Below are 12,159 nucleotides of genomic sequence, written 5' to 3' on the forward strand. Positions count from 1 at the left end.
CCAGCCTTCCAGACCGTGGCATTCTCCCTTTCAACCTGCCTATTCCCCAGGGGTTGTAGCTAGTAGTTCTGCAGGATGCAATGCCCCTCACCAGCAGGTATTGACATAGCTCATCACTCATGAAGGATGATCCCCGGTCATGTTGAATATATCTAGGATATCTGAACAAGGCGAAAATGGAGTCTAGGGCATTTATGACTGACAAAGTGGATGTGTCTGGGCATGGAATGACGAATGGGCAGTGGGAATATTTATCAATGACAGAGAGGAAGAAGGTGTTCCCGTCCGTGGAGGGGAGAGGTCTCTACTCCGCGCAGACCTGGCAAGACCTGGTCATTTCCCTGACATCCTCCATGGAGTAGGGCAGATTGTGCACCTTGACAAAATGAGCAATGCAGGTAACCCCTGGATGGCAGAGCACATTATGTAGAGACCGCAGATGACTGGTGTGTGCAGACGCACAGCTTTCTCTGGATAAGCCAACTGGAGGATGATTAAGAGCTCCTGACCGAAAGGCAATGTCATAATTGTAGGTGGAGAGCTCAATCCTCCACCTAGCAATCTTGTCATTTTTGATTTTTCCCCTCTTGACATTATTGAACATGAATGCGACTGAGCGCTGATCAGTGAGGAGCGTAAATCTTCTACCAGCCAGGTAGTGTCTCCACTGCCTTACAGCTTCTACAATGGCTTGAACCTCCTTTTCCACTGATAGTTTCCGGAGCACATGGCCTTGTAATGTCTGATAAAAAAATGCAACCGGCCTGCCCTCCTGGTTGAGGGTAACGGCTAGGGCTATGTCGAAGGGTCGCTTTCCACTTGGAAAGGTACATTCTCGTCCACTGCATCCATGGTGGCTTTCGCAATGTCATTCTGGAGGTAGTTAAAATGGGAAAATTAGTGGCTTTTAAGAGTACAAACCTTATCAGTGTATTGAAGGATGCACTGGGTGTAATTCGAGAAAAACCCCAGGTCTCTCCTCAAATCCTTTGTGGTCCTGGAAAAGGGGAGCTTCAACAGGGGGTGCATCCTATCAGGATCGGAGCCAATGATGCCATTCTCCACACGTAGCCAAGGATATCCAGATGTTTAGTCTTGAACACGCACTTGTCAGAGTTATATGTGAGGTTCAGGGCTTGGCCATGTGGAGAAAAATCTGGAAGTTGGTGTTATGGTCTTCCAAGGTAAGGCCAAAGATGGTGATGTAATTGAGATAGGGGAAGGTAGCCTTCAACCTATACTCATCCACCATTCTGTCCATCTGCCTCTGGAAGATAGAAACCCCCAATAGTAATACTGAAATGGACCTTCTGGAATTGATAGAGATGACCGTTAGCCTCAAATGGTGTATATGGACAGTCCTCAGAACAGATTGACAGCTGGTGATGAGCAGCTTTCAGGTCGATGGTCGAATAGACCCGATATTGTGCAATATCTATCACCATTGTGTGCCTTGACAAAATGAACCTTTGTCCAAAATTCAAGGGAGGGGGTATGCGTCCAGGAGTGTGTACCGATTAATAGTTTGACTATAGTCAATTACTAGCCTGGACTTGTTTTCTCCTTTTATCATGACCACTTGCACTCTTCACAGGCTGGTGCTAAGTTCGATGATACCTTCATCAAGCAGACATTGTGTCTCAAACTTTATAAAATCTCAGTCTGCTGTACTGTACCTCCTACTTTTAATAGCAATGGGTTTGAAGTCGAGGACAATTCGGGAAGAGAGGAGGGTGGTCGATATTCAGTGTGGAGGGGGTGCATGTAGGTTCTGATTTTAGGGGCCCTCCGTTCCAAACTGTTACAGGAGGGATGGGACAAGAATACTCCAAGGTCATGCTTTTAAGGTGACACAGGAAGTCCGGACCCAACAACACCAGAGCACACAATTCATCAACTATATACAAGTGAAATTTACAGAAATCCCCCCCCACTTCAAACAACACATGTACTATACAATGTTGTTGAACATGCGTAGAATGCGAATGAGATGCAAGGAATATACGATAATTGGAAGGATACATCTTCAGGTCATATTCTTGCACAGTCTATGAGTCTACGAAGCTTTCAGTGGAGCCCGTGTCGATTAGGCATATAGTGGAATGTCCATTTTCCTTCACAGTAACTATGGAGTTGCTGAGCTGGTGAGGTCTGTCCTGATCTAGGACCATTGATGCTAGGTCCCCAGAGACTCCATGCTCCTCACTTGAGAAGCCCCCACCATTCTGTGTTGCCCTGCATGGGTAAACTGGCACCGACCTCGTGGCTCGTCAAGATGACCACCCTCCTTTCTCCTCATCCGATGATGGTGCCGAGTTTGAATTTTGGTCGCGGCAAGATGGCTGCTGAGCCTTTTTGCACTGTTTCCTCACTACCATCCTCCACTGGCATGTCACGTAGCAAGCGCGTTTTGGTGAATTTGGGGCAGACGGCTTGGGGAAGGAATTGGATCTGGGAGTAGTGCAGGCCACGGACTTCTCCGGGCTTCCCCTGGTGTGACAAACCCTCACCCAATGTCCTTTCTTGCCACTGCTGGAATACACTGAGTCTTTAGTCGGGCAACAAGAATGGGGATGTTGGCCCTTGCCGCAGAAAAAGCACTCCCTAGCACAGGAAGGGGCAGCCATTAGGGCAGGGGTAGCAGCCAGTCCTTGGAATGGGTCACCTTGGTGAGCAAGTTCACTGGCTTCAAGGTCATCGTTCTTGAGCTTGGTCTGTTCCAGCAATTTGGCCAGCTTGATGTGGCTAGCCAGGTCCTTCTTTCCCGACTTGAGCAGTCACTGCCTCATGTACCTCGAGCGGATCCCCGCGACTAGAGTGCCCTGGATCTGTTCTTCCTCACGAATGCGGCCCGTAGCTGCTTCATACTTGCACTTCTTGGCAAGCATCCACAGATCCAGCAGTTAGTCATCGATGGTCTCCCCTGGCCGCTGGCAACATAGTGTGAGTCAGTGCCTCGCTAGGACTTAGTTCTGCGACTTCAGGTATCAAGCCTTCAATGCCTTGATAGCAGCATCATATGTAGAGCAGTCCCTGATGACTTCATACCCTTTTGTTCCTACCCTTGAAACGAGTGCGGACCTCCTGAGTTCATCGGTGTGGAAGACATCTCTGGTCGTGTTCAGGTAGGCCTGGAAGAAGTCTAGCTATTATGTGAACTCTTCCGGTGTGTCGGGGGACAGAGGGTCTATCAATAGCATACCTGGTTTGAGTAGCACTTCCATCGTTAAGGGAATAAGCTAATAAAATTGTAGCGTGAATAAAAGCTCTCACAACTGGAGGGAGAACAAATGCTTTGTTAGCTTATAACTAAGGGTAGGATCTCACTGTAGTCTTGAGAAGGGTTCTGGGTTTAGGCAGGAAATCAGGGTTATATGTGAGCAGATGGGGGCGGAGCTGGGAGGTGGGGCCAGCCATCAGCACCACACACTACCAGAGAATCCCAATTCACTGCACTAGTTCTTTAAATATACGATATATAAATGATTCTGACCTCAAGCATAATTTGAACTTGTGTGGATGGCACATAATCTTGAAATATAAAGAATGAATTGAATGAAAATTGACTGTTGAAATGGGTAGACAAATAGCTGATGAAATTTCTCTGAGAAATAGGATGATTCATAATTGATAGGAAGAGGAGGCCAGCTATGATTTTAATGAGAATGCAGGAATATAGAGGCTGTATGCGTACAAATCTTTGAAGGCAACAGCATAGTTGAGATGGTTGTTGAAAAGGCATATTGAATTTTTAGATGTATTGTATGAACAAAGGCTTTAGTGAAATAAAGAACTTCAGCTGGTATATTGAGTTCAAATCTTGGCTCTCACTCCAGACTGTTAAAGGAAAATGCAGAATAGTTTTATCAGGATGATACCAAAGAGCAAATAATTCAATAAGATGAGTGAGGGGGGGGGGGGGGGGAATTGAAAATTGAAGTTATTCTTCTTAAACCAGGGAAGACAATGAGAAGAACTATTAGATTTCCATCTCATGAATGGCTTTGATTGAGTTTAAAGGGTTACCAGTAGCAGAAGGGTTGGTAATCATTGGATACAGATTTAAGATAATTACCAAAAGGACCAATGTCAACATTAGGAAAATATAATCTAATAGTTGTTTATGATGTGAAATGTATTCACTGAATGGTGCTAACATGCTGAACTATTGACTCTTTTTGTTTCTTCATTTATGTGGTCTGATTATTCCCAGCATTTTCAATTTTGATTTCAGATTTCTGTTATCTGATATACATTCTTTGGTAGGCCAGTAAAGAGTTAATGCTTTAGTAGATTATGCAGTCCACAGTGGCAGAGCATAGCATGACTAGAATGAGACGGGAGTATTAAGCAAGAGATATGGTGTATCAGAAAATTACTGGGGTGTAAGTCACAGAAACTGCGAAGGACAGAAGTAGCAAAAACATTAGATTGCCAATAGTAAAAAATATGTAAAACTGCATGTGGACATTTGTCTAAGGTACTATACAAGTTGTACAAGAATGCCGTGTACTGTGAGTGGGGATCGGTGCAAAACACGAGTTACATTGTTTACTCTTTCTTTGTATTCCTCACTCCCACTAGCATAATACAATAAAGAAGTGATTGTACCCTATTTGGTTCTGCTGTTTTTTTGTTTTACTACAACAAGGGTCGACTTTAAGATCCACATCACGAAGGGCTTTGATTGAGTTTAAAGAGTTAACGGAAGCAAAAGGATTGGTAACAGATCATTGCCAAAAGGACCAACACCAACATTAGGAAAATATAATCTAATATCTGTTTATGACGTGAAATGTATTCACTGAATGGTGCTAACATGCTGAACTGTTGACTCTTTTTGTTTCTTCACTTATGTGGTATGAATATTCCCAGCATTTTCAATTTTGATTTCAGATTTCTGTATTCCTTTTGGATTCTCAGAAGGAAAGGCAGAGCCAGAGAATGGGATAAATATTGGAAATGAAAACATATTGACATTTCTCAATGAGCTAGCACAGGCACAATATTTTGTGTTCTTTTAATCAATTATTTCATGAAAGCATAGAGAACAGTATGGCACAGGAACAGGCCCTTCAGCCCATGTATTGAAGCAAAACTAATTTATAATACCATGCTGATATGTGAATTAATTTGTGAGATCATTAAACTAACAAAGGTAAATGTTACAAAAGAAGATTTCAATGTTGGGAACTTGTGCAAAATTCAATCATTCATTGATTCATAAATGTAACATGTAGGTGTGGATTTTTATTTTACTGAAAATTTCTTCCACAAACGCAGCTCCACAAAGTTGAATTTAGGTCAGAAACATAGCAGCTGTTTTATTTCATATCAGTGACCTTAATTTGAACAGAAAGCTTGGATAAAATTAAGCAACTGTGATATCAGAATTGGGGGGGAGGGAACGAAGGTCATTCAGAAAGAAATAACAAGAACACCATGACGTGGAAAAGGCTTTGAAAAAAGGAAGAAGGATATTTGCAGGGGCAGGAATACTTGGATTTATTTTTGGGTTTTTTTTGTTTGTCCTCCTTGCTCTTTATGGGTAAACTTGAATGTATCTTTTCCAAAAATAAGTTTCTGAAATAGTTTCAGAAATTTGTAGAAATATAATTTAGGAAATGGCATATCTTAGAAATATCTGTGGGCACACCATTTATAACACTTCATGTGGGTCCCTCAATTATTACAGTTACACAAGGGAATTCTCTTGCATTGTGAAGACCTGTTTCTGCCTGAGGTTCCCTGCATGGGTGTTGCAGAAGAATGTTCAGCAAGTATCGTCCAAAGTTACTCTGAGCATTGTAGGATGGATTTGTTGATTGGGATATTGAAAAATTCCACTGTGAAATGGACAAAAGCATAGAACTTAAAACCTAGTAAACTAAGAAATATAACAAAACTGGGTTCAAGCAAGTATTTTTAACTGCATGATCTGAAGAAATGTTTCACTGTGATGCATTCATGAATGTGAATTGAGGGAAAATTAATACAGTATACATATTGCAGTAAATGAATCTGCTCAAACTGACATTAGACTTCCTTCTTGCAGATGCAAACTACACCTCAAACAATAATTGTCATGCTGGAAACAAGGGAGGAACAAGGTTTTTCTGATCTAATTGATCAAATTTTCTCATTTTTATCTGAGTCAAAAATACTTTGCACAAATTCTCTTTTGCAATTTTTTTGATAACAATTTTTTGTCTTAATAAAACATATAGGTTTCTTAGTTTTTCTCTGAACCTGCAAAGTATCTTTAGGACATCACCGCGTTTAATGTGTTGTTAATTAAACTCTTAGTCAAGTTAGATTGAAACCTGCTGCCGTTGCTGGGAAATGAAACACTTGTGAACTAGTTTGGTTAACTGATAACTATGTCCACGTCTGCAGAGGAGACCTTGATGCTTATATAAATAGATTTCATACTTCTGTGTGAAGCCTTCTAAAATGGGAAGATTTATTGTAGCTTGTGAAACATTTGCTATTGTGCTTCTTGCTTCACTACTGACAAATGGTCCAACTGCACATGGACAGAAGAGAGTGAGAGGAAATAATAATTATCCACCACTTTGGGATGATGTTCCTGATTCACTGGGTGGTTTTATTACCATCCATAACAAAACTGTAATCAATCCTTGGAATTACCTCGGACGAATGGGAATGTATAAAATACTACTGAGTGTCACAGCTGAGTACATGAGTAATTTTGCACCCAGCAACACAGGAAATGTGCTCTGGGGGCTACCTCTGCAAAATAGCTGGCAGTTTAATACAGGTATGAGGTTAGTTGCATGTTCTTCTTCTTTGACTTGGCTTCGCGGACGAAGATTTATGGAGGGGGTAAAAGTCCACGTCAGCTGCAGGCTCGTTTGTGGCTGACAAGTCCGATGCGGGACAGGCAGACACGGTTGCAGCGGCTGCAGGGGAAAATTGGTTGGTTGGGGTTGGGTGTTGGGTTTTTCCTCCTTTGCCTTTTGTCAGTGAGGTGGGCTCTGCGGTCTTCTTCAAAGGAGGTTGCTGCCCGCCAAACTGTGAGGCGCCAAGATGCACGGTTTGAGGCGATATCAGCCCACTGGCGGTGGTCAATGTGGCAGGCACCAAGAGATTTCTTTAGGCAGTCCTTGTACCTTTTCTTTGGTGCACCTCTGTCACGGTGGCCAGTGGAGAGCTCGCCATATAACACGATCTTGGGAAGGCGATGGTCCTCCATTCTGGAGACGTAACCCACCCAGCGCAGCTGGATCTTCAGCAGCGTGGACTCGATGCTGTCGACCTCTGCCATCTCGAGTACTTCGACGTTAGGGATGAAAGCGCTCCAATGGATGTTGAGGATGGAGCGGAGACAACGCTGGTGGAAGCGTTCTAGGAGCCGTAGGTGATGCCGGTAGAGGACCCATGATTCGGAGCCGAACAGAAGTGTGGGTATGACAACAGCTCTGTATACGCTTATCTTTGTGAGGTTTTTCAGTTGGTTGTTTTTCCAGACTCTTTTGTGTAGTCTTCCAAAGGCGCTATTTGCCTTGGCGAGTCTGTTGTCTATCTCATTGTCGATCCTTGCATCTGATGAAATGGTGCAGCCGAGATAGGTAAACTGGTTGACCGTTTTGAGTTTGTGCTCTTGTGATAAATATATGAATGGATGGTGCATTAACGAATGTTATGTATGGAATATAATTTTTCTTTTAAATATTTTTATTGAGTTTAACATATAAACTTAAATACAAAATTTTAAGGAAAACATATAAGTCATCTCATTTACATACAAGTACAAAAAATATGGAACTACATTAGACGGTTCCTTAGTCCACATGAGAAACAAGTTATCGAATGAATCTATGATAACTATGTTGAAACCTATATTTGCCAAATTACTCCAAATAAAAATTAATAAAAAGAAAAAAAACCCAAAAAATTAAATCTAATCTACCCTCTCCCAAAGGTAACCTTTGTAAAAGAAAAGGGAAATTATGGATCGGATGGTGACCTCCAGATATTGGACAGAGAATCTCCGGAACATTCAAAATTCTTAATTCTTCCAATCATTATGGTATTCTATGAATGGGCCCAACATCTTTATAAATTGAAACTTTCTATCTTTAATGTTGTATCTAATTTTCTCCAATCATAAACAGAACATTACTTCGTGTAACTACTATGTATGGGTAGGTAAAAAGTCACCTTTCTATTTCAAAATAATTGCTCATCTGGTTATCGGCGTGGTAAAGGCTAAAACTTTTTCCTGAGTTGCAGATGGGGGTATATCTGAAAAACCAAATAAAGCAATTAACGGACATGGTTCTATATTAATCTTAAAAATGATTGATAACGTTTGAAAAATGTCTTTCCAAAATCTCGCTAACTTTGGCACTCTCAAACATATAGATCAGTGAAGATACAAGCATTTTACACTTCTCACATAGTGTATCAATATCTGCATAAAAATGAAATAATTTAAATTTGGACATATGTGCTCTGTGTACCACCATAAATTGTAATAAGCAGTGTCTTGCACAAAATGAAGAACCATTAATCAAGCTGAGAGTAGAGAACCAATCTTCATCTGAAAATGTTATATTCAAACCTCTTTCCCTATCATTCTTAATCCCAACCATTGAGGCTGATCTTAAATCCAATAAATCATTATAATGATAAGATATTAATCTGCCGTGGAAAAAAAGATCAGTAAGTTAAAAAAATGAATCAAGAATATTAGTATTTGAGATTCAAGAAAAATCAGAAAGCTTGGACTAAAAAAAATGTCTAACTTGTAAATATCTAAAAAAAAATGTCTGTTAGAAAGATTAAATTTAGCTGATAATTGTTCAAAAGAGCCAAAATTTTCTCAAATAAAAAGATCCTTATAACTTTGGACACCTAATCTTTACCATGATGAATATCTATAATGGGACTAGCCAGAGAAAAACTATTAAACCCAAAGCATTTTTTAAATTAAGACCATATTCTCAATATCTGTTTACCTATTCAGGGCCTTTTTGCACAGGACTCAAAGAAAAATGAAGCAACTAAATTATTTAAAACCAAGCCTAAAAATTGTTGATGTTTTATTTTTATCATTTGCTTTTGAATAATATAAATATTTGTGTGATTCTTCAGATATTTTAAAAATTATTTGGTTAGAAATACCTTTATTTTAATAACACCAAGTTGAATATTTGTGTTATTATATAGGAAGATTAGCAGACCCATCCAATATATCATCCTGTGGCCAAGAAATTGGTGACCCACTCTGCATCTCCACAAGAAGCTGGTGGTCTTGTAAGTAATGCATGTGTATTGACTGCTTCAGCAAATGTATGGAGAAATTAGTTCTCCTGTAAATGTTGTTATAGGCATTCAATGATCTCATGATAAAACATTATTGAAATTTTAATTTGTAATTCTGAGTAGTTGCATTGCAAGAATTAAATATTTTATTTCTGAATAGGATTCTACAATTCAAGCCATTTGTTACTTTTAAACTGTTCATAGCAATTGTATTAGTATAGTCCGACCTTTTTTTTGCACTACCAATTAGTTGTAAATCTTGCGTGCCCGCAGGAAAATCAATCTCAGGGTTGTATGTGATGTTATACATGTACTCTGACAATAAATCTGAAATCTGATTGGTCTGGCATTTTGGATCTGGTGATATCCAAAAAGGTGCTGAGGTGTAATTGCCAGTGTACAAGTATAAATTGATATTGGTGCACACTTTGCAACCTCTTTAAAACCAAATGAACATCATAGCATTAACCTCATCCCAATCAAGCCTGCAGAATTCTCAATAACATCTGAAAGTGAAAAAAGTTGTTCTGCAGTTCAAGATCATACTTGAAAATGATGGAATTTTCCATCATTTTCCCTGACTGTCCACTGATCAGAGCAACCTCCCAGCAAGAGTGGAAGGAATGGACCTGGGAGTCTTCAATAATAACAGGGTGAGTCTAGGAAGTTCCATGGCATAAAGTGCATATGAAAGCAAGGAACCTTCCATCTTTCCTGAACAGACAAACCAATCCTGTACTCCTCTCTGTTGAGCACCAGCAGTAAGAAGCATTGATATCAGCAAGGTCACAGAATGTTTACATAGTCATCATTAGTCAACAAGCTGTATAATCCTTAAGCCTGTAGCTTCCAGTCAGGATCTGTGGCACAGTGGTGAGTGAACCAACATGAGATAATCCTATGAAACCTTGTACTGAGGAATGCATTGGTAGAAATGATTACTGCACAGTCCTTGAGGACTTTGTAAGCTTAGTGGTGTTGGATGACATAACTGCTGTACTAAATGGGATGGATTGACGGGCATATCCCTCATTATATCTTTACCATCAAGGCCAGAACAGTATCAATAATGAGTGTAAATGTAACATGCTTTGGTCAATACCAATGCACAGAAGTATGCAGTGCCACCTTGATGAACTTCAATTACAAGACAATCTACATGTTAAATGTCAGAAGCAGCTTAACAGACCAACAGAAGCCTGCAACTGATTGGCCAAATAAAATCTGTGCAGATTCATCGTATCCACTTGTGAATGAGGGGAAAATTAAATACAGCTACATTAAACCTAGAATGTAGAAGGTGAAGCCTTGCATTTCATAACTGTCTGCAAATATCTGGCAATCAATTGGCATGGAGACACAATTCAACACACTACACTGAGCAATAGGCACAGACTAGGTTTGTATCTGTTGGAGTTTATGAGAGAGAAGAGACTTAATTGAAGTTCACAAGAACCTGTGGGTCTTGACAGGGTGAAAGTGGAAAAACTGATATGAGGTTCATTTTATTTCTGTCGGAAAGGAGTGAGCATGTAGAACTCTCTTCCACAATAAGGTAGGGAAGCAGAATCTTCAAATATTTTAAAGGCTCATGTGGATGGATTCCTGATTCTCAAGTGGTGGATGGGACTACAGATTTAATCACAAAGAAAGAAGACAGTGAGCCCATCAGATCCATGACATCCCCGAAAAGAACCATAGCTACCATAAGTTGCAGTCCCCTCTTGTTATTTTTTGTACCCCTGAAATTTATTCTCTCTTATGCAAGTCCATTTACTACATTTAATTCTCTTTACCATTAATCTTAACTTGCAAATAATTTACAGCAACCAATTTGCCTACCAGCCCATTTTTGGAATGTGGGAGGAAACTAGTGCACTTAGAGGAAATCCACAGACATTGGAATGATGTGCAAACTACATAAACAACAGTTGAGATCACCATTCAACCAAAGTCCTTGGAGCTGTCAGGCAACAGGATTAATTATTTTCTTGGTTGGTAGTTCAACTAGGCCAGCCATGATCTTTTTAAACGGCAGAGAAAGGATAAGGGGCCAAGTATCCTATCCCTGTTCTGAATCATAGGATAAATTAGATGGGAAGAATTTCCATACTGTAATATTAAAGATATCTGACCAAAACTGGCTATAGTGACTTTGATCCAATAAATAGTCGCTTGAAGGCTGTGAGACATTTATTAGTGACACATTTTTAATTAGTTTCAATACATCCAGATGTATTTAATCTTTTATTTAACACGTAAACTTGAAATTACCTTCTTTAATATTGATATGAAATATACATAAATAATATCTGCACTGATGCTCTGTGAATACAGAATAATATTAGTCCTAATAGTCAACTGAAGTTATGAGCCTTTCACTCACCCTTCTCTATGGCTCCATGATTTTAATATTCTAACTGAACTCCCAAATCACACTGCCCCACCGCGCATGCTCCTACTGGCACTACAACACCCAAATGCAATGCGCATGGTGCTGGAACCATGAACGCTCATAGCAACGAGATGGCCACAGAAAGTAAAACAAACCCAGGACGGCTCCAATGACCACACAGGGACCAACAGGATGCCAACCTAACAAGGTAACTAAATTCTTTACACATTTTCTGCCCTTTTGGCCCCTGCACTGGCCAAGCCTCCCCTATTCCAGTATTACATTGAAATCTATCCAGCAAAGAGGAGCAAGTACCTATTATGTCCTGAAAAATTTCTAACCCAGTCAATTTCCAAACTGACAGCTTACTTTGGATCATCATGAGTGACTATGGTGGTATTAATCAACACATATCCTCATAGTTTTGATTCCACAAGACTTTCGCTCAAAAATTTATGACAGCCTTGGTTCAT

The 12,159-nt window shown here is 40.1% G+C and overlaps 1 protein-coding gene across 5 annotated transcripts in view; it reads left to right on the forward strand.

Annotated features, from left to right (window-relative positions):
* The window catches only part of LOC138736854 (protein LEG1 homolog), a 205,760-nt gene that overhangs the window by 158,755 nt on the left and 34,846 nt on the right, over positions 1-12,159 (forward strand). For 4 of the 5 annotated variants that reach the window (XM_069886968.1, XM_069886967.1, XM_069886969.1 and 1 more), the window contains one exon: positions 9,196-9,282. In XM_069886968.1, coding sequence (XP_069743069.1) covers positions 9,196-9,282 — 87 coding nt within the window. Of the gene's footprint in view, positions 1-6,571; positions 6,782-9,195; positions 9,283-12,159 lie in introns of those variants that run through there. The other variant, XM_069886966.1, reaches the window with a different exon arrangement.

The sequence above is a fragment of the Narcine bancroftii genome, chromosome 6, assembly GCF_036971445.1.
Source record: "Narcine bancroftii isolate sNarBan1 chromosome 6, sNarBan1.hap1, whole genome shotgun sequence".
In the NCBI taxonomy this organism is placed as follows: Eukaryota; Metazoa; Chordata; class Chondrichthyes; order Torpediniformes; family Narcinidae; genus Narcine; species Narcine bancroftii.